The sequence below is a fragment of the Tachysurus vachellii genome, chromosome 3, assembly GCF_030014155.1.
Source record: "Tachysurus vachellii isolate PV-2020 chromosome 3, HZAU_Pvac_v1, whole genome shotgun sequence".
Taxonomy (NCBI): Eukaryota; Metazoa; Chordata; class Actinopteri; order Siluriformes; family Bagridae; genus Tachysurus; species Tachysurus vachellii.
Genome location: NC_083462.1, coordinates 25044613 through 25067471, shown reverse-complemented (window position 1 = coordinate 25067471; position 22859 = coordinate 25044613). Strand labels below are relative to the sequence as shown.

The following is a 22859-nucleotide window of genomic DNA, read 5'->3' as shown; positions in this document are numbered from 1 at the left end:
CTAGCTACTTAGTTATGAATTAACAGTTTATTGTTCTAAACAATTCACAGTCAGACCTGATGTGGCTTTAAAGTTCATGATCATTATTTGACTGCTTGCTAGTCTGACAAAAGGGAAAATGAGAATTTGCCCTAGGCTGAGCAATAGTGCCGAGATGTGGAGATGGGGAAAGATTCCTGCAGAGTCAGACAGTCTTAGCCGCCTGACTCATTCCTCACAGTAACAAGTCAAGCCCAGGAAACACAGTAGCATGGATTCCAGTATACTCCCATGTTAATCACACTGATTCCCCTTATATTTAACTGATTCTCGTTATATTTTAACAGAAATATTTGCACGTCGTGTTTTCAAAATCACTGCAAGAAAACACAATAATGATAAATCCACTTCCTGTTTTTACCTGTGTTTCCTCTAATTTGTTGTCTTGTGTGTGTGTGTGTGTGTGTGTTTACCCAGCCCCACACTGCTATTCTCCAGTAGGTAGCTCAAGTGTTCAAACATGGCTTTCTGATTCTCACGGCTGATGCGACAGAAGTAGCAAAGGAAACGGCAGCAACTGGCCACCATTTTGGGGAAAGCAATCTCCTGCAGAGAAATAAAACTTTCATTGTAACTCTACCTACATCAGGTTGAGACCTGTTCATTGTTCTTCCCTACGTCCCAACAGTGATAACTCTTCAATCTAGTTCTATGTCACCAGAGTAAGTCTTACTATACCTAGGATAACCCTTTGTTTTCTGTACCGGCGTTTTGTGAATATAATTAGTTCTTTTTATAAACAGACTAACTTTACTACCTCTAACACTGGCATATTTAGCATATGTCTTTAGTCCTTTGGGTTAATTTTTACAGGTTATACTAGTACCTCTTACTGTTGCATCTTCATCTCTTTGTCTTTTTCTTAAGTTGCTCTAAATCACAGTGTCTACCATGTTATTTATCTTTCAAAAACCATTTAAAAAGGTGGATTTTTCTGTTCAAATTTAAAGAATCAGCTTCAACCATGCATGCAAGTAACCCATTTTGGGTTTACACAGAGAGGAAAGTGCAGTGAGTGCTATGTCTCCGCTCATATATCTGGTGTCCATATTACCCATCTAGAGGCCCTCGATAAAGCTGCCAAGGTGACATGAGAAGTAGCAGGGTGATGTGTCACCCCAGGATCTCTGTCCCCAAAAATCATCTACATTACAGGCCTGTCACCTGGTGCTGCCCAAAAAGGAGCAGCATCAGAGTTCACCTTCTCACCTAGTGCACCTTCACTCATCATGGGCATTAAGTGGTTAGACTTTAAGAGACTTTTTATCTGCTCAGTTTTGTGACTCTAAAGGCTGCAGTTTTACACATAGATTTTAGACACTGCTATTGCCGAAGCAGACACAAACCTCCCATCAAGAAGCTGTGATCAACTGTGGTTTCTTGTTTTCTTGTATTATACAAAATCTTAGGCTTTTAGAGTAATGGGATCTCAGAGTTAATATGAATCCCAGTCAGAATCAGGGGTAGCTCACTGGATAATGCATTGGACTACTAATCGGAAGGTTGTGATTTCGAAGCCCTGCACCACCATGTTACAGCTGCCCTGAGGACTGCCCCAATTGCTTAGTTGTATAAACAAGGTAAATGTAAATTGCTCTGGATAGTGGTGTCTGCCAAATGCTGTAAATGTTAACTAGATCATTAAAAAGTTAATAAGAACAATATATCTAACAATATAAAATCATCTTAACATAACTATACAGTATAATATTCATAACTAATAAAATATTTCAGTCCCCATTAGTTAGAGTTCAAGTGATTAGGTTTGGTAAGTACAAAGTGCCAATTTAAATAAACAGTCATAGTAAATATAATTACCACAAGATATAATTGAAACTTTTGTTCAATTAAGCCTATTTGGTCTCTAGAAGAAAAAAATGTCTGGCGATCTTCTGACTGTCTAGAACCGGAGAACAAAATGCAGGAGAAATGTACCTTAGATTTGTCTCCTCCTAGCACGTTGACCATGACCTCCATGACTGTCTCATGCATGCCCATTATCCGCATCAGATTTGGATGCTGATAAAACACTTTGTTGTTCATTATATCCCTATAAGACAAAAGGTGAATAGTATTCTAATGTCAGCTGGCAAGAGAACAATTTCACCTCACTTTTAAACCTTTCAACAAAGTTTCACCAGCTATACAAAATGTGTCTGTCCCAGATGTCCCTACCCCAGGCCATCGATCATGAGCTGACCCTCCTCTTCACCCATTCTGACGCTGAGCAGAGAGCGGATCTGGCCCAGTGAGGCCAGTAGGTTAATGGCATCCTGAACAGATTTCTCACTGATAGTATAGCTTTTTCTCATGGCACGCAGCAGCTCACCAATGCCATCATATTGCCTTCGGAGTAGGCTGAACATGCTTCGTACCAGCTTTGGGTTCTGAATTTTGCATTCCTGGGCCCAGCTCACCATTGTCTGAGAGATCAGCTCCTTCAGGTTTGCTAATGGAAAAAGAAAATGGGTTAAATAAATTGGCTGTGGGACAGAAGGTGCACAGAGATGCCTTGGTCTCCATGAAGTTAAAGTCCATTAAATCTCCTTTGAGAATTAAATATATTTTAGATTATTCAGATCACATTATTTAAAGTGTACAATAATAATATATGTATGTAAACTATAATGGCAATATATTGGCATATGAGCAGTTTAATTTAACATTATGGACTCTCTCTTTATTCTACAGCACTTGATTCAGAACATACTATTGCTTTGCATTTCATTTTTGTTCCACCAGTTAACTGTAAGTTCAACTACATGAACACACAAGATACCACGTCATTCATCATACTGTATGTGCTTGGGATAACATGGGATGACTGTCATGTTTTAATGAACTATTTTGAGTTGTCAAATAAATAAAATAATGCCAATAAATCTTCTTAAATTCAAGTTCAAAATGATGCAGATTTATGATATGACCTTTGAAGCACGCAATTTGTGTTTAAGCACCATTTGTGGATATGTTATGTCGAAAGCACTCATGGTAATCCCTTGAGATAAACAGAGAGGTTTCATTCCTTAACACAAGCATGACAAGCATGTAACCATGTGGTTCAGCTGCATGTTAAGGGTTTGTACTTATATATCTTAATGGTGTGTGCAATTTTGGTATTAGATCCTCATAACACAACCCTAAATATGGCCCTATAAGAACTTAAATAAATAATAAATAGAATAATGTTGATTATGCTTCACAGATCCCTGGACCCTGCTTTCTTCACTACATTAGAGCACCAACTTAACAGCAGCTGTAACACCTGCTGGAATAGCACCCGTACCATAAAAAGAATTAATTAGATACTGATTTTATAACATGTATTTGTTGATTATATAACAATATGTATTTGTTGTTGGGATGTGTAAAAGATGACAAAGCACCTGCTAAAGAAAAAAAAAATATATATATATAGCAAAGGTCAGTCTGAAGCTACAGTAAGTGTGTGCCTTTAGAACATGAGCAGTGATAGAAATTTAGCAGTGAGTCTACAAACTGCTTAGACTCCAAAATATATATAATCATCTGCTACAATGATAAATAGCAAACCGTCAGAGTGTGGGAGGAATAAGCTGAAGGCTGAGTTGTACATCAAAGTCATAAATCAGCTACTATAATGTCTTGTCTCAGTTTGTTTACCTGGTAATATTTTTTTAAAATAGACGATGAGGAAGTGAACATGACACATTTTACCTGCATTGGTTTAGGGATCAGCTGCACTTCATTTTCGTTTGGAGGGAATAGATGCTCTCTCAGCTGAACATATTTTATGCTCTCTTGCATTTGAGAACAGGTTTAATTTAGGAGCCCATTAGAGCAAATGCAGCAGAAATGTAACCTTTTATTCATTACATTTGAACTCACTTAAAATATAACTATTAAGTCAGCATTTAGCCTTTTTTTGTTAGGTCATACTTTGTGTGACTATATTCATTAACTTGTCCTATTTTTAAAGTGTGTTTAACCTTAAATACCCTACCAAATTATAATAATACTTTAATGCTATGCAATACAACTAAGGGAGGCATTTGTTTTGTTTTGTTATTAAATGAATGTATTATAATGATAAAGAGTTTCATTTCATTTCATTTGAACACGTCAGAGGATAAAATGGTTTTGTATATATTCCCCCTGAGTTGTGACTGCCTTGGCTATTTTGTCTGCATTTTAGATAGAAGTTTTATTCAAATGTTGTAATAAAAACTATGAAAATATCCTGGTGAAGAAAGAAGAAAATAGAAAGCAATGTAATTCTAAGACACTCTGGTTTTATATAGAGATATTGGCTTACTTGGAGCTGCTTGCTCTTCCTCTGATGGTTGTTCCTCAGTTTTCTGTGGGCGACCTTTGATTTTATATAACAAGGAGAGCAGGCGGCCTTTTATAGATGTATCCGGTTCCTCCTCTTCTTCTTCCATGGGAATACCTGCAGAAGTACACCAAAACAAAGAATTTCTCTATTTGTGTACTGGCTATGTTTATTTTAGGTTTTCACATATGATACATATTAGAAGAGAAGATACAGCACTTATGTTTGTTGCACATACTGTATGTTACAGTACATGTGCTTGTATGTGTGTATGTTGTACACCATCACTGTGTTTGTGTTTGTCTGTTTGTGCTATGACAGGAGTTGTACCACAGTGGAGTCTCAGATCATCATGGAAGGCATGAAGCTCTTCTTGAATGTCCTCAGGACAGGGACAATCCTCTCCAGCACTGAAGTCCAGAAGCATGTTAATCTGGTAGAAACACAAGAGTTTGCTCAAGAGCAGGTCTGGGCTTGTATCTGAACTTTCATGAAAAGGCTACTGTCACTGGTCAGTGGGTGGTTGATTTAAAAATGCAAACAAAGAATATACTGGATTCAGAAACTGCAAACATTAAATTGCTGCATCTGCTCAGTGATGGACCATTCGGTTGCCCTGGATACATACTGAGGTGAGAAATGTAATTTCTAGTCACAGTGTAATATGGCACAAATTGTGAGCTATATTATTGCGAGATATTAAAAAGACTAGTGCCCCATCATAATCTGTATGATAAATGAAGCCATAAGAGATAATAAATCTGCTATTCAGGGGAAGTGTAATTAAAAACAGAAATGTAAAGGCTTCTGGGATTTGTTCATTCTCACTCATTTCTGGACCACTGGAGCTCTGGAGCTCTAATGACAAATCAGAGTGAGAGAAATGACTGAGGAAATTCTCAGCAATCCTCTGCTTTGACTCAACTAGAATACTAAATAAGATTCCTGCACAGACTATACCTGCTCTTGGGGAGGTGAGCGGAATTCCTTCGTCTTCTTGGCAGTAACAGCAGCGGACATGTTGAGGGCCTGCATGAGTTCATTGTAGCGGAACTTCTGGTTGAACTGCAGTTTGGCCACGAAAATATCTGAGAATGCCACAATAGACTCGATGCGCTGCTTCAGCTCACAATCACAGAAATAGTGCAGGAGTTCACACATCTGCATAAAAGACAGATACTGTATGAAGTGGTGATATGACACAACTAATGAAAAATATTTCCTAAACCCTATGTTTCAAGGGCTTCTGTATTCAAGCTGTCTCGTAATTAATAAACCAGAAGGTCTATGTGAGATGATTATTTGGATGACAGTGTGGTGTTCAAATTCATTTTCAAGACATTAAGCTTCTCTAGATTAAGGTTCTCAAAGGTTTTTGCAACCAAGGGTTCGCAGCTTAGATATTTCTATATGAATAGAAGCATATGAACTTTCAAATTAAACCATGAGATTAACTGATTGATTGATTGACTGATTGATTGATTGATTGATTGTAAACATTCTGCCTTGGAACTGTGTTTAATGAAAAAAATGTCGATGGGTTGAATACTTATTTTATGTTACTGTATAACATGGGTAATTGATAATACATTCTTAAAATAGGGGGGTTTTATAGAGCTGTCCCCCTGTGAGAACCTTTTTTGTTCACCATCATTAAAACTACAGTAAAATCTTGGACACATTGGTTTTATGTCCAAGACCTCTGCAGTTTCCCCCTGCAGATCTCGTCATTGAGAACCAACACTCTAGAGAGCTTATTGCTTCCACAGAATTATAAATGGATTTTGACCTGGTGTTTAACTGACTCAGGCAGGCTCTTCTCCAAAAGGCCTTTAGGTGGCTGCTTATGTTCTTTGCTTTCTTCCTCCCCAGCCTCCACGGCTTTTTCCTCATTGCTGCTTGCCTCTTCTTTTTCTGCTGGCTCCTCTACAGCTAAAAGTTGTGTCTCCTCCTCCTTGATTTCTCCGAAAACATTGGGTTCGATAAGCAGGAGGATGATTCTCACCTCCTCACTACTCAGAGAGCCCATAATCAACAGAGTCGCAATCAGCTTGAGTATAGGCACAAATTGGTACTCTACGCTGCCCCCTACAGGGTCACGAATATGAGCACCTCCACCTTGCACTGCCTCCGTCAGCATGCTGATGGCCTTCTCCTTTAGAATACCTAGCGGAATCTGTGGACTGTAGATGTGCTCACGCTTAGTCGTTATGAAGCATGGAGGTGTGAAGTTAAACCGAGGGCTCAGTGACGTGCTCAGTCCCACGCCTGGCAAAGTGTGGCGTTTGGAGTCATCAGAGAAGAGGCGGATGCTACGTGTCTCCTCTGTGATAGGTATGATAAACTCATTCTTCATCATGAGTTTTGCTTCTTTTGCTGTCTCCAGGTGGATGCTGATAAGAACATCATAGAAGCCCTCGCGCAGCTGTCCTGTCAGGTATTGGTTGTCAATGGTGTAAAGGAGCTGTGATTGGTCTAGGTGGCTACAGAGAGCATGGGCCACACGAGTGTTTCCCAGAGCACAGAGAGCACAGTAGAGCTTCAGAGTGTGGTAGTGAAACTGTCGCAAGACCTCGTCCTCTGAGAGTTCCATGACGTCTATGCACCTGGACATCATTCAGGAAGAGAATCACAACTGCGTTTAATGTTTTTTAATGTTTAATTTTCTTTCCAACAGGGTTCTATTGTATTATTATATTTATTATTATTATTATTAATTTATTAATTTAATTAATCTGGACCTGAAAGTAAATTTTGAGTGTGTGTAATCCTACTAGATTGGAAAGTGTGTACCCATTTTTCATTCTTGGCATCTTTACTGTACCAATTACAAGTAATGAATCATCTACAAATCCAAGAATGAGTGAAATATGGCAGTCAAACTGTATTGATGTATTTTCTTTAAGGTAGAAATAAACACTAACAATCACTTTTTTGCTCATAGCCAAACGATCCAAAGATTCAGACATGTATGTACTCTATACAAGGCAATAGTTTGTGGACACCAAACCACTACACCCACACATGGACACCTCATTCCAGATTTAGTCCCATTTATTGAGAAAAAACATAATTTGCCTGTTTTCCTCAGGAATGTGCACTGCCATCATCTGCAAGGGCTCCAGACACTGAACCACCCAGCCATGCCTCTCGCTGACCCGTGCTGTCTCCACTGAGAGGAAAATGTTGGGCATCCTGCTCCACAGAACAGCTACAATGGTCTGTACATCCAGCCGTGGAGGACACTGTGGCTCTGGGTTATTGCGAAGACTTGTAAAAATGGCTGAAGACAGTGGCATGGCATCCTAAGTGGGATAAATACATAGATGACATTATTATTAATATTGATATTATTATTGACAGAATTAATCGTCTCAAATGACTGAAAGTTATGCTACAAGAAAACTTACTTTGATTTTTGGAAATTCAAACTGAAACAGGTTGGGGCTTGTGGGCTGAACAAACACAGCAGGGAACAGTTTTGTGTTGGGCTCAACCTGTCAGATAGTAAAACATGAGAGAAAAATAAAAAAATATGCACACATCAAACTTTTGTTTTTTTACTATCAAGAACAATGTATTATCATTTAAGAAGCCACAATAAATCTATACTGCACTTAGACAAGTGCTCCCTAGTGCCAATTTGGATCTGGCACTGGTTCAGCATCTTGATTTATAGCCTCAGGCAAACAAAGATCAGAGACACGTAAGAACTTTATTTTGTAAGGCAGACTTTCTGGATCTTCAAAACTAATATTAAACAAGCTTTGTTGTATTGTTGTAAAGAATTAACTATGCTTTTATGTTGCTAATGATTTGCAGAAGGTCCATAACAGAAGGGTGTTTAATTATTATGCTATTCAAAATTTAAGAGAAATTGTATTAGAAATTGAGAAATTATATTAAATGCACAGCTAATGTGTGACAGTGGACACAAACGTCTACGATTAACATGACAAGAACTAGCATCAGACTGTATGTGTTCTTAATATTTGATGTTTATTCAAATGGGCAAATGTTTGTAACATCAGAACAATATGCTTTACCCAGAACTTGTAACTGCTTTATTAGTATGATTAGCTGGATAGTTGTATAAACTACTCATCTTCTGTTTTTTTTTTTTTTTTGGTTTGTTTTTTCAGGGTTAAAACATCTTGCAAATGTCAATATCCTAAGTGCAGAAACAACCACCAATCTCAGTGTCACAAAGTGAATTAATTTCTATAAGCTTACATTTCTGAAACTGGAAATTCTCCATCAGACGTATATGCTGAATGTAAGTGGCTGACCACATTCCTTAATTATTACAATGTGATTTGGAAGGCAAAGGTACCTGATATGCAATAGGCAGCTCTTTGTTGTTGGCAGTGAATGAAACAAGGCCAGAGGCAAGATCAATATGACATCCAATTATGAGGTCAGCATTGCTTCGTCCAGAAGAGCTGCTTGTAATTTCACCAGCACACACCATGTAACAATTACTCCTCCTCACACTGGACAAATAGCACAGACAGAATACAAGAGAATCATTTAAGTGAAGCTTTATGCATAGGGACATTGTCATGTTGGAATGTTTAGGCTCCTTTTTTCCATTGAAGGTAATAGTTTGGGCAATAGTTTGGAAAAGGCCCACATATGGCACGATGGTCAGGTTTACACATACTTTTGGCCACAGAGTGTGTTTTATAATATACTGGTAATATAAATGGCAGTCCATGAAAAAGCATGGCATGTTGAAATACATTTTGAACAGGAATTGCACCAGGTTGCTTTAAACTTTCTACAGTTTGGTATTTACCAGTGCTATCTCAGTGCAAGCATATCTTGATTATAATTTATTATGTCTCACTGATTCTTAAATTCTGACTATGCAGATTGTGAACTGACCTCTCATGAACGCGGCCACGCTCGTCCCCTAGAGTCACAGTAACTGTACGGACTTTGCTCAGGTTAAATTTCTTGCTGTAGTAGTGGTAGTCTGGTGTTACCCAGCCTACCCATATCGAGGCAGGGTCCTGACCTGCAAACACTCTCACTGAGTAGAAATACTGAAACACAAACGAAAAAGACTTTAGACTATCAGCACTTCTACAATTCTGTCAGGCATTTTGAGATCTAATGTGTACCTTTGTAATGCTGCTATAGTCAGTCTTCCCGCTGTCATCCTTCTTAGATTTTTGTCCATCAATGCTCACCTCGTTCATATTAGTGATTTTCCGGGGACTAGAATAAAACTCGACAGGCATGCTCAAGCGGCAGTAGATCATGTCGTTGTTGCTAGCTTGAGTTCCAAAGGTCTTATGGCTCACCTTCAGACATGGTGGTGAGTCCACAGTCCCATCAATTCTGGTCACCTAACAAAAAATATGTAGTTTAAATGTGTAGATGTATGTTTAAAAAAAAACACTTTCAAAACAAATATTCTGTTGTGTTTAGCAGTACCTCAATGTGCTCATGTTCCACAGGCACATTGACAAACGTAGGAAGGCGTTTGCTGAACCACATAGTGATCTCTCGATTCATGTTGACAGCGAAAGGCTCAAAACCCTCCTGAAGGCCACACATGGTGTAGTATTTAAAGGTGCTGGCGTCTTTGCCCAGGTTCATACGGCCAATCTGCGAGAGCCCAAGACTGCAAACTGGGATGAAGCCTGAAGAAAGGACAGATAATTGATCTTAAATACATTCAAAAATGCTTCATAAGATCTGCAGTTTGACATCAGACCATTCTCTGATTGGACCATTAAACCATAAGACATGAAATGAAAGCACACTTTGACTATCATATGCTCACCATCTTCAGTCTCAAAGTCAGTGAAGCAGAGCTCAGAACCCTTGTTGGTGATGATAATCTCTCCATTGAGAGTAAAGATCATGGACTTATCTTCCATGTTAATCATGCATCCCACCACGTCACCCTTGTTCCATGTTCTCCCAAAGAAGTGGCTGCCCATGTGTACCCGTCGACCCTACAAGACAGGATTCATTTTAAAGAAACACCCAAATGTCACAGATATTCTGATGGAGTGACATTATAGTAACACTTACACGGTAGCCATCAAAAACATAGGCTTTGTCATCTATGCCCAATTCAACATCAGGTCTACAGCTGGGCCGAGCCCAGCCTACGCACATTTCTCCTCCAGTAACAGCCTCAAACTCAAAATACCATTTCCCTGATTGCACTGCATAGCATTTCTCCACACGGAAGAAACGAACATTTTCAACACCATGCTTCTCCATCACATGGGCCACTGTGGACAAAGTGGTGACATCATAAGCTCATCATCATAAACCATAATTATGCTTTGACATTAAATAGTGGTTTGTATAATGACAGCCTGAGAGTCACCCTTACCCTCTTGATCTGGAGGCTCAATGTTGTATCCGTAACCAATTAGTGTTCTGATGGCCTCTCGAAGGCTGTCTCTGTTAGACTTCTTTGTGCGTTCATCTAACAATGAATATGGCACCAGACGAGGATTGCGTCTACTCTTTAAATCCTTTAGAAAAGAATGGAATGTTAGACTGTGTAAATCTCAGTAGTGATGTGCTTTTCATCACAGCTTTACTGTTATCTTGTATTGAAGCTTAAATCATTATAAAAGTACCTGCTGAATACCATAGGTCCATCCTTGCTTAATGCGATCTTTGGCCCAAACATTATGAGCGTTTTCAGCTAGTTTATCAACCAGAAATTCCTGACCAGGTGTCAGTTTCACATCAGAAAGTTCTAGTGGTGCAGGCTTATAACCATTTGACATCACATAGCTATATGACAAAGAAGGACAAATTAAAGCTATTTCTCATACATATTGCTATTTGTTGAAATTTTACAATCATTACTAAATATTTCATTGGTAATATCATCCTCTTGTTTAAATAAATTTTTATTTCATTCTATTCATTTGATATTTGTTGTCATTTAAAAATGAATGTCCAGCTGCTATAATTTTCCAGCCACTGTGAATGTGCCCATTGCGGTAACCCACATAATATATTGAAGTACACATTTCATACTGTCATTAATGCATTATCTAAATAAAATAACCTTCAATATATTTTCAGTATATTATATTTATTATATGCATTGTTACTATTAGTAACAGGCCAGTGAGGGACTGTATGGATGCATGTAGGGATTTACTCTTTGGGAAGTTTGATCTTCTTCAGGTCATCTTCAGCATTGACATTGATTTGTACAACATGACATCCCAAAGCCAGTAAGGTCCTGTGTTACCGGAGAAAGGTGTTCAAAGAATCAATAAGCATTAATTAAAAATCTTAAAAATTTTAGGGTTACGGCAACTATTTCATTAATCCTAAATGCCTAAAATTCACCCAAAAGTCCAATTTTTATTACAACTTACTTTAAAGTTTCTGTTGACATTTGCAGGTTATAATTTTTTTCAGTTTCAGGCAGCTTGGAGAAGTCAACCAGGCAAGGATGCTGCCTCTTGTTGTCATCGCGTACCTTAAAAAAATAAAAAATAAATAAAATATTTTTTTATTTTTTGGTGGAACATGTCTGACTTCTTTACATGGAAATTTTCCTTCAGTCTGAAACTCTGGAATCCATTCAGTGTCTTTGGGAATTAAAATTTAGAAGTCCATTCCAATCCTAATTATTTTGTCACTAGTAGTAAGTTCCTCAATTCCGCAGAACAATGTCACTGAGCTAATAAGCTCTCATTAACACTAGATTGATGTGTGAACATCTGGAATGTTGATATCTTTCTCCACCAGAAAATTATTAGATTGCACCTGTGGAGCAATGAAAAACCTGTGGAGTAATGATTAAAGCTCAGCAATAATGATTTTCTCCTACTGGGCACTTGGACAGTGTGCTGCTCAATGACTTTGGTTTAAGAGCTATTGAAGGCAGAAGCTCATCTGCAGTGTGCCCGCATTATATGTGTGTCTGTGTCTGTGTATGTGTGTATCAAAGTTGCTGCTGCACTAAGCAGCAGATATACATTACATCAGTGTACTCTTTTTTATTAGCCTTAATATCTAAAAATGAGATCTACATGCCCATCTGCTAGGTAGCTATTTTGAATGTTTAACATTAGCCAGACACTCTAAATTCAGGGTGACTTTTTCAGCTATACTCATCTATTTTTTTCTAGCCAGTCAGTGCTTGAGGGAGAAGTGAAATGGTATAAAACAGAGATAGACATCTCTGGTCAGGATGAGATGGGGACACCTCCTACTTAGTATTTTTGAGATCTGAATTTCCACAGCTGAAGTGATATTCAGACATGTCCTTGGAACATCATATGGGTTTCCTACCTTGCCATAGGTCCAGCCAAGCTCGATTTTGTTCATACCCCAGAGTTCATGGATGTTCTCAGCTAGCTTATTGCGTACATTTTCAAGGTGTGGAGGCAGAACAGTCTGACAAAGGTAAAGATGATTTTAGTAACAGTGTATGAATTGAAACCATATGAATAGTTACATTTATAAAAGTATTCAAACAGCAAAAAGAATAAAAGAATAGAAAAGAAAAGAGAGAAGATGTGTTGTTATGGTCCCACCTGGCTGGTATTGACAGGAACAGGAATGAAGGATGCTTGAGAAAGGAATTGAGTGGTTCCCAGCAAGTACCTCACTCCCTCCATATCCCTCTTATACTCCTTCACAGGCTCCACCCGCATCTTTTCTTTGGGGAGAAGGGCTTCATAACAAGGTGCATAGCCAGCAGGGGGTAGAAACTTGAATTCACCATGGCGACCACCCAACAAGAAACGAACCCTGGTGAAAGATAAGTGGGATTCAATTATTCATATTGTCTTTTACGCATCCCAGCGATTAGAAATACACATTTTCCAGATAGACCTCAGTTGTGGAGAAGTGTGAAAAAAGCTGGGAGGCTCAGTCAGTAATAAATCAGTAAAAACCCCTTTGGAGCCTCAAGGTGAAAGGTAATGGATAGGAAAAATACCCAGTGGAAAAATCTCTACCAGTTCAATGTCAAACTCCAAGTTCAATGTTGACCTAAATAGAGCTAGAAATTTACCTTTGAGCATTTCTACAGGACCTGTGTCCCCATCAATAATTGTAACCAAGTACACATTTCTCGTGTCCTAGTTCAAACTCATCAAACAGACACAGTTCTAAGCAATGTCAGAAACAAACCCTTCACCACTTAATTTCCATAATTTCCCACTGTTGCATATAAAGTGTCCTCATAGTCCCGATGGTTATTTATGTATAAATATAATAATGCAGTATAGGTGAGAAGTCAGTGGTAATGCTGACTGCTTGACTCACTTGACCCCTGCTGAGAAGCTGACAACAGGGAAGAAGAAACCGTCCGTGTTGAAGTCCTCGAACATTCCCTGCACAGGCTGGCCGTTAATGCGGAAGGACATGCTGGGCGCACCGAGGTCCAGGCAGCAGCTCACCACATCATCCGAGGTCAGCAAGTGCTGGTTAATGGAGGCCACGGCCCGTTGGATTCGCCCTGCAACACATTATCATGGTGTTATTATGAGCTGCATCATTATCTGAGTTACTGAGAATTTTAACCCATATCTTCTGTTTAAGCCATTTATAATAAAAGTTGAACAATGCTAAAGATAAATTATCTCACAATTATACATAAGTTAAAACTAAACATGAAGTCATTTTAACCTAGGAATAATAAGCTGGAATAAAGGGTCAGTCACACTTGATTTAAAGGCTACATAAATGACTTAATAATGTATATAATGTATATACAAACATACTTTATGTCAGTAGCCCATATCACTGTTCACAGGATGATATGCAATGTTATTTGCTTGCTTGAAAAATGATCTCAGCATGTTAAGTATGTTGAACAACATATTCTTATTACATGCGTGTACCTCAGGAAAGCTCTCCAAATATTCATCAATTTTCTTTTTTAAATGTACTTTTATACTGAATGTATATGTTTGTTTTATTTATCCATTTGTGTATTATTACTATGAAAGATATGGAGCCAAATAGTGGACTGAATATAAACGGCATATAACACTGAAATAAAAGAAATTTACCTTTGAAAAGTTACCTTTGATGCCATTCTGGTATAATTTTTGTTGTAATGGTTTGTACCTGTTGTCCTTTCCTGTACTTTATTTAATTTTTGTTTTCAACTGATAAGTCAAACTCAAATACCAACTGGACAGTTTCTTGAAAATAAAAAGAAGAACATATAAACACGCTCCTCAGAGCTGTGCATGCACCTGACCACAGATGAAGTCCATCAAAGGCATAGGAGTAGAGATCATCACCAACACCGTTGCCCCCCCAGCCCTCTCCACCACCAGGGTAGGGGGCATAGCCTTTAGTGCTGGCCCAGCCTACACGAAGATGAGTGGATTCACTTGTGACAAAATGATCCACCTGATCAATCATCAGCTCATAGTACCACTTCTTATACTGAGCTGATCCTTCACTTATGCCTAGGAAGATGTTGGGTCTCATGCTGAAGAACAGAAGAAAAATGTAAGAAATGTTTAATTAACAAAAGCATGGCAGTTTGGCTTGTTTATATAATAAAAGTATGGTAATAGGGAATATTTACATAAGAAATGTATTGCAGTATAGAATGTTTAATTAATGAAAATATGAGTTTAGAAAGTCTAATTAATAAAAGAAATGTAGTAAGGAATGTTTAACTAATAAATATATGACAGCAGGGAAAGTCTAAGTAATAAAATGTAGTTAAATGTAACGAAAATTGAAGCACTATGTGTGAAAAGAGTAATGTAGTGTAAATTCACTAAATGGTTGTGGACGCCTGATCATCAAAACGTACATATAGATGTAATGTAATGGTCAGATGTCCATAAACCTTTTGCCATATAATGTGTGTGAGCTGTTGTTACCTTTGCACATCATTGACCAATCGTGTTTGCAGCAGCAGGTCTCGTCTGGGAAGTAGGTAGTCACAGATGATGTTCTGATTGGCTCGGACTGCCACTCCATTGCAGACACAAAGAGAGCAGAGAATGTCCAGGATCTGCAGGAGAAGTAGTTAGGGAAGAACAGTAGAATTACGAGCAATGATTGAGCCCACAGTCAGAATGGATTGTCTTGGATAAGATGGAAATGGTAATAATGAAGTAATAATCCATTTTTTTTAATAAAGGATTTGTGTTATATAAAAAATTAAATCCTATTCATTTTGTATATTGCGATACATAATGTTTAGTTCATTTAAAACAGCATTGTGTTACTGTGTCTTATCGCTGTGAAACCTTTAGCTCAAGATTTCCTGTCTCCACTTTTTCCTCATCGATATTACATTTAACATTGCTGTAAAATGTTGAGTGTGAAAAGAAGCACTTGTTTTTTGTTGTTAGGTGACTAACAGTAAAATCTAAGGAAAAAACCTTATGTTTGAGATTTTTAAAAACTTTTTCCCTTGAGGTCCTTCAGTCACGTCACCATCACGACAGCCACATACAGTACTCAAAAGAATTATTCATTTGGCTTTAGGGATTCCTCTAGCAACACAAATAAGATATTTGATCTGTATTTCCTAACCTGACATTGATTGGCTTTAACTATATGTGTGGCAGACTTTATAACAACAGAAGACTGAAGCTCTAAATAATTTACATTATACACTGTGAAAATTTTGAAGCACCTGTGAATTTTTACTTATTTATGATTTATCAGTGGCCTCTTAAGCAGCAGCATGTTTTGGTGCACAGCTCAGTGTGTGTGAAGTGAGGCCAAATGCTGACCTTGTGGTTGCGTCCATGTTTATAGAGAAGGGAAATGATGGATCTAATGTGGTCTCTCTGGATTATGTTAAGAGCCTCTGGACTCTCTGTTAGGATGCAGTGCAGAGCCTCCAGAATACCTAAACAGACAAGCATTTGTTTATAACAGATTGTATTATAAGTCTGAACACACTTACTTTGAAATAATAATGTAGAGGATGCCGAAGGCACAAGCAAGAAGCAGAGGGTTGAGTAAGCATACTGCAGCTTTCTATTAATGTGCTCTGGGCCAAGAAGCAACAAAAACCAATTATGTGTGCAGCTGCAGCTAGTGGACCACATGACGGTGCACTAAACTAAGCTACTGCATACAGAATGAGCACTTCGATACCCATAACTCTGCCTGTAAAGTACCTGAGGAGGACTCCAGCCGCTCCAGCTTGCTTATCAGCCAGTCCAGTTTGCGTGAGAACTGCGTACAGTTGGGTCTGTTTCCTCGGATCAGGGCAGCTGGTGTACATCAGTGAAAGAAAATAAAGTGTTGCATTTTCTCATTTCACATTAAACCTATAATCAGTCCTTTGTCATGTCCTTTATACCAAGAGTGGCTTGAAAACAATTAACCACAGTGCTTAATACAGAGTGTGATGAAAATTGAGGTCTCAATTAAGTTGGGTCTTTCCACTAGAAAGAACTCATCGGCAACTAAAGACAGAAGACTGGAGAAATGTTCATGACAGGGTCCGAGGTCCTGGGACTAAGTTGCAATGATAGTTGTTTAATCAGTTCCACCTTTTCCACTAATATAATCTAAAAATGTAAGAATTTTTTATTTATTCATGATAATGCATGCATACTGGTTTTAGAATATATTGCTGTGTTTGCCAACTGTACATCTGAACTTTCCTCTGATTCTGTTCCTTCTTCTAGTTTCTTTGTATTTCTTTTTTTCAGTTCTAAACCAAGTCACATTTTGCTGTCCTCTGTGTATAACCTTTGGCTGCTTTGTGAATACTGATTACCTATGATGACTGGCTGCTTAGTCAGTGCTTACCTTTCACACCTTTTTATGCCTGTGGCCATTAACGCTGATCATGATCAGTCTAAATAGAGACACTGCGTGTACATCATACTGCCTCTGGCTTCAACATGTTCCACCAGGACTGTGTTATTCGAGTCATTACCAGAGCTAATAGTTGCCCAAAAGTAAACGTTGTAAAAAGAAAAAAGTATTCAAAATCTTTTCTTTTACCTGTATATTGACTGCATTTCAAACATTTTCAAAACAGAGAAAATTATTTCAAAACAGAAATAATTATTAAAATAAATTATTTCTTCTAGTTTTTAAAATGCATTGTCGAGTATTAAGTATCAACACTGTAAAGGTTTATTTCTTTCATTACTGCTTAAATAAAAACAGTTGTAGTGAGTCCAGACTTTTATGTCTCATGTCACTCTAAATTGAACACACTCAAGCAGCAAAGCAGTAAATGAACCTGTCAGAGACACTAAAATGGGCTGATGTCAGCGGGTTGACGTATTATGCTCCCAGTCCCTTTCCACTGCCAGAAAAATTTGTGCTAGATTCAAGTCTTTTGTGTGGCTTTTTAAGATAAAATCTAAAACCTTGCAACCATGGTTAATGATATTACCTCAAACGCAGTTGAACAGTTGGTCATCTCATTTCAACTGCCTACAGGTTTATGCGTTTACAGTTTATAGTAGTCAAGTGTGATAACATCATTGTTATTAATCTAATCCTGCCTCACCAAAAGCTATGATCATGGGCTGCTGCTACAACCAATATAAATGTAAATTCATATTTATAAATGTACCTTTATATTAAATGTGATAACCTGCATTTAACGATAAACTGTTCCATTTCATGCACTGAAATACATGTAATGTCATCAACCTCCTGTCATCAGTCTTTACCACTGAAGAGTGTGTGTGTGTGTGTGTGTGTGTGTGTGTGTGTGTGTGTGTGTAATGGCATGCCTACCAAGCAGCTCATAGAGGAGATTGAGGACGTCCTTCCAGGCCTCTCCTGCTTCCTCTCCTGCAAACTCCTCAAACTCAGCAGCACTGTTGTACATGTTGAGTCGGTCGATGCAGATAGAGACCAGTGTAAGCATTCCCTAGAATAGGCAGGAAAATAAGGAAACATCATCCATCACTACATTCTCAATCTTTGAGTACTATCATTTCTTCCCCCTCAACTCAGGTCTGTATAAGAACTGGGCAATTTCAGTTTAAGTATAACTTTATTTTCAGTGGTGCAGTGTGCAGTGTTGCTCCAGGGACCCCAGTTCAATCCTGAACTCAAGTGTGTGTGTGTGTGTGTGTGTGTGTGTGTGTGTGTGTGTGTGTGTGTGTGTGTGTGTGTGAGTATGTTTGTTTTGCAACAGAAAGATGTCCCATTTAGGTTCTATTCCAGCCTGACCAAGATAAAGCAGTTATTGAGGATGAATAAATGAACGAAAAAGGGGTCATGCATGTCCTTTATGCTGATATTTAATAGAATACTACTGTCAATTTCTATTACTTCTTATTAAATACATTGAGATTGAACAAATAATATGCAGATACAAATACAGATATGAGAAGACGACAAGCATCGTGACCACACAGGACACAAGACAGCAAAAAGAAAGAGGTTTTTACTTTCATGCTGACACAAGCGAGTTATGAAACTTAAATGAGGACTAGCAGACCAGGTCAAAGTGGTTCAAACTAGACTTCAAGCAAAATGGGTAAAACTTTTTTGTGCAATATAAGACTGAGGAACTGGGTTTGTTTCTTCAGTTTTTTAAGGGAAAGGTGGTACTGTAGTTAACATGTAATAAAAAAAACCCTTCCAGTTTAATCCATAACCTAACACAGACACAGATACAGATACAGTACAATACGGAGATCTAAAAGGTGCAGATACAGATGACATATAGCTACAGTAGCATTTCATTACACCCATTCAATACAGAAAAATATGTTACAGTGCTTGTCTATGGTAAGTACATTTAATATACAAATGAGACAATGTGCAAACATACTTACCTCCTCTTTGAAAAGGTCCTGGCGTTTGATAAGCGAACGCAACTGCCTCTGCTTCTCCTCGTGCTCCAACTCTGAGTCAGGTTGTTGGAAGTAGGTGATGAGGTCGTTCAGAGTTTGTAGTACTTCTCCCACTGGCAGATTCACCCCTGATGCTTTCTCACCTTTCAGTTCATCCAGCCCTCTGGCACCAAACAACAAAAGAACGAGAGTTTCTTTTCCCATCCAGACCATCTTTTTTGGTTTTATATCATTATAGATGTAAAATATTACAAAATACCAATTTTAATTACCAATTAATTACCAAAATAGCAATTAATTATTGATAGAGCTAGTAATTTGAACTCCTTGTTACTGCCAAGTCAAAATGGCCTTAGCATAATTACTATAATGTACAATTTATGGAAAAATATGTAGACACCTGACCATCACAATTAAATGTGTTTGGTGAACAAATCTATTCAAAACCATGGCCATTTTTATAGAGCTGGCCCACATTTGTATCTACAGCAGCCTCCACTCTTCTGCAAAAGGCCTTTCACTAGATTTTGGAGTGTGTCTAGGGGGATTTGTGCCCATTCAGTCAAAAGAACATTTGTTGGCACTGATGTAGGGTGAGAAGACCTGCCTTGCTGTTGATGTGCAATGTTCTTTAGACACAGGGGTCAAGAAAGGACCTTCCCTAAATTGTTGTCACAAAGAAAGACACATTTAATTGTCTAAAATGTCTTTGTATGCTGTAGCATTAACATTACCCATCACTGGAACAAAGAGTAACCCTGAAAAACCCAAACCATTTTCCAGCCCCAGACCTTTATCTCTCCTCCAGCAAACTTTACTGTTCACATTCTGCATTCTAACAGATAGCCTTCCATCTATTAAATCCAGACACTGTACACCAGACCTTATGATCTTAGACTTGTGTGCTGCTATTCAGCACAGACACCAATTTCATTAGGCTCTTGTGCACTGATGTTACTTCCAGAGAATGTTTGCAACTGCATAGTCTGTGATGCAGCAAAGCACAGACATGCTACACAATTTTTATGTGCTACACACTTTATCACTCAGCAGTCCAGCTCTGGGGGTTTACATTATCTACCACTTTATGGCTGAACTCTTGTTGATCCTAGATTTTCTATTTCATAATATTAGCAATTTCACGAACTGATGTGTGGTAAATGTGGCTTCCTGTGACAGTGTCACATTTAAGGTCACTGAGTTTTCATTTCATGACTATGTGTGCCTGTAAGTTAGTGGGTGTGGCTAAAATGCCTGAACTTAGGTATTACTAGGGGTGTCCACATACTTTTGGCTAAATAGTGCATAATTTTATTATTTTTTTAAATTATTACAATAAAGCCAATCATAAAAGAAAAATATTATTCAACCACTTCCTGTAAACATTTAAAATAGGTCATTTGGGCCCAAATATTCAGTTATAGCAAGGAAATAAAGAGGTACCCGATGAACTGGGTGAAGAGAAGAGTGGTGTTGCGGATGATGCGAGCCGCTCTGGACTCTTCATGCTGGCAGAGCTGCAGAATCAGCCCATCATCCATGTGGCCCTCTGGATACAGGAAAGCCTGCATACAACACACATTTACTCATCTAAAATATGCAGAGAAATAGTTTTTCAAGTTGCATTCTCCTTTATTAGATTACTACCAAGTCATGCAAAATACATAAAGAAAAATGCTCAGCATCTTTTGTAGCCCTGAAGCCACGGGTGTCTTAGCCATCAGTAATAATTCAAAACTTCTTGTTTCAAATGTGTAAGTGTTACCTGCTACTGAACATAGGCTTGATATCTAGTTGGGATTAACATCATAACAAGTGTTTATAATAATTATAACGTTTAACATATACCACAGAGCTGTTGAATTTTTGAATCTGATTAGTTTTTTTCTTCTTAATCTGAGGCTACTAATAAATAGATTAAATATGTATTATTTTGAGGGGTGCATGGTGGCTTAGTGGTTAGCACGTTCGCCTCACACCTCCAGGGTTGGGGGTTCGATTCCTGCCTCCGCCTTGTGTGTGTGTGGAGTTTGCATGTTCTCCCCGTGCCTCGGGGGTTTCCTCCGGGTACTCCGGTTTCCTCCCCCGGTCCAAAGACATGCATGGTAGGTTGATTGGCATCTCTGGAAAATTGTCCGTAGTGTGTGATTGCGTGAGTGAATGAGAGTGTGTGTGTGCCCTGCGATGGGTTGGGGTGATCCAGGGTGTATCCTGCCTTGATGCCCGATGACGCCTGAGATAGGCACAGGCTCCCCGTGACCCGAGGTAGTTCAGATAAGCGGTAGAAAATTAATGAATGAATGTATTATTTTGCGATAAAAAAACGTTTCAGCTTTCTCTTTAGCATGACATTGTCTGATTAACTCCATGAAAAGAGAGAGTATTGCTGGTTATAGCTATATGCAAATACAGGTAAATAATAAGTATAACTTGTTTCATGGCATTCCACAACATTAAATGCAACTATAGTCAAATAGAAACGTCAGGTCATTCATTTATATGTTAAGGAGTGCTAATGTGTGCTGTAACCACACTGCCATTGATTCATTTATGCTCCATCATGATTTGTTTATTACTTAATAACCAATGACAAGAAAACCGTGAAGTTATGACTGATTGTTGGTCGTAAAAAGAGACAAGTAGTGGTTGCATATTTTTAAGGATCTGCCAAAAAGATATTTAAATAAAGTTTCTTTAGTACAGGGGTGTCCTACTCCACTCAGGAGAAGTCGCTAAACTAAACTACGCCAGACTCTGGTCCTGACGTTCAGCACCCCTGCTATAACAGGCTTTGGTGTCTATTAGTTAGGATATTTTTGAGTATGTTCTAGGAAGTGGTATTGTTGTTTCTGGACTTTGTCCCAGAATCAAGCAGCATGACACAGCTCTTAGTTAGAATGCTTTATCCTAAACTCTCTCACAAAACAGTGTCACTATGCTCTCCACATTATCACATTTAAAGCATGGTGTGGATCCAGAGTCTGCAGTTACACATACACATGCTGACGTGGGCCTGTCTCACAAGCTCTCTAATCTGAGCCCAGGTCACAGCTTGGGCATACACAGAAGTGGTCATTTAAACCCACGTGATGTCAATGTAGGATCAAATTCTGTCCCTTACTTCATGAACTTATAGGGTGAGCTGCATGGCGTTTTAATTATCACACAACATTTATTTCCTCACTCTTCTCTTGAGTGGTCCAAGGCGGGAGGATTTTGCATCTGGTGCCATATAGGACAGCCACAGTCCTGACGCCACATGCATGATGAAGCAGACCGAATCACCGTACTTGATCTCTGCCACCCCCATGCCTTCAACGTCTCGCTTTGAGCCAGAGTCCACTTTCTCCTGCAAAGGATAGACAAAGGAAATGAACCAGTGAGAGAATCAGCTGATTGTTACTGCTCTATACTGTATCTCTCCATCTTGAGCACTTGGCACAATTGACTCCAAAAATACATCAAGCCTTAAATTAAACGGATAGCAATTTGTAAGTGCAAGAGCAAATGCTATTGAGACTGAATAAATCAAAGGCAGAGAAAGGCAGGCCACTGACCTTCCTGCATAACAACTTGTTACAGCAAAGGCACGACTAATTGATGTCTATAATAATGATAAATTCACTGTTTAGCATTAAATAACCAAGAAAGTACTGTAGCAATTACATCCCTAAAACTGCTATAGGCAGGTGTGTGTATATATGCATGTGTGTTTGTGTGTGTGTGTGTGTGAGAGA

The 22859-nt window shown here is 38.5% G+C and overlaps 1 protein-coding gene across 2 annotated transcripts in view; it reads right to left on the bottom strand.

The window, feature by feature from the left end:
* Positions 1-22859, bottom strand: part of ryr3 (ryanodine receptor 3) — a 74759-nt gene that overhangs the window by 32104 nt on the left and 19796 nt on the right. For both annotated transcript variants that reach the window (XM_060866428.1, XM_060866427.1), the window contains exons 12-41: positions 22307-22471; positions 20566-20687; positions 19105-19285; positions 18053-18188; positions 16465-16560; positions 16072-16190; positions 15208-15341; positions 14563-14804; positions 13625-13817; positions 12889-13105; positions 12644-12748; positions 11722-11825; positions 11499-11582; positions 10963-11122; positions 10710-10854; positions 10400-10605; positions 10146-10320; positions 9794-10002; positions 9478-9705; positions 9239-9399; positions 8685-8844; positions 7762-7848; positions 7430-7656; positions 6141-6957; positions 5312-5512; positions 4682-4784; positions 4334-4468; positions 2215-2488; positions 1975-2089; positions 453-585 (exon numbers count right to left, since the gene is read on the bottom strand). In XM_060866428.1, coding sequence (XP_060722411.1) covers positions 453-585; positions 1975-2089; positions 2215-2488; positions 4334-4468; positions 4682-4784; positions 5312-5512; positions 6141-6957; positions 7430-7656; positions 7762-7848; positions 8685-8844; positions 9239-9399; positions 9478-9705; positions 9794-10002; positions 10146-10320; positions 10400-10605; positions 10710-10854; positions 10963-11122; positions 11499-11582; positions 11722-11825; positions 12644-12748; positions 12889-13105; positions 13625-13817; positions 14563-14804; positions 15208-15341; positions 16072-16190; positions 16465-16560; positions 18053-18188; positions 19105-19285; positions 20566-20687; positions 22307-22471 — 5434 coding nt within the window. The remainder of the gene's footprint in view (positions 1-452; positions 586-1974; positions 2090-2214; positions 2489-4333; positions 4469-4681; positions 4785-5311; positions 5513-6140; positions 6958-7429; positions 7657-7761; positions 7849-8684; positions 8845-9238; positions 9400-9477; positions 9706-9793; positions 10003-10145; positions 10321-10399; positions 10606-10709; positions 10855-10962; positions 11123-11498; positions 11583-11721; positions 11826-12643; positions 12749-12888; positions 13106-13624; positions 13818-14562; positions 14805-15207; positions 15342-16071; positions 16191-16464; positions 16561-18052; positions 18189-19104; positions 19286-20565; positions 20688-22306; positions 22472-22859) is intronic.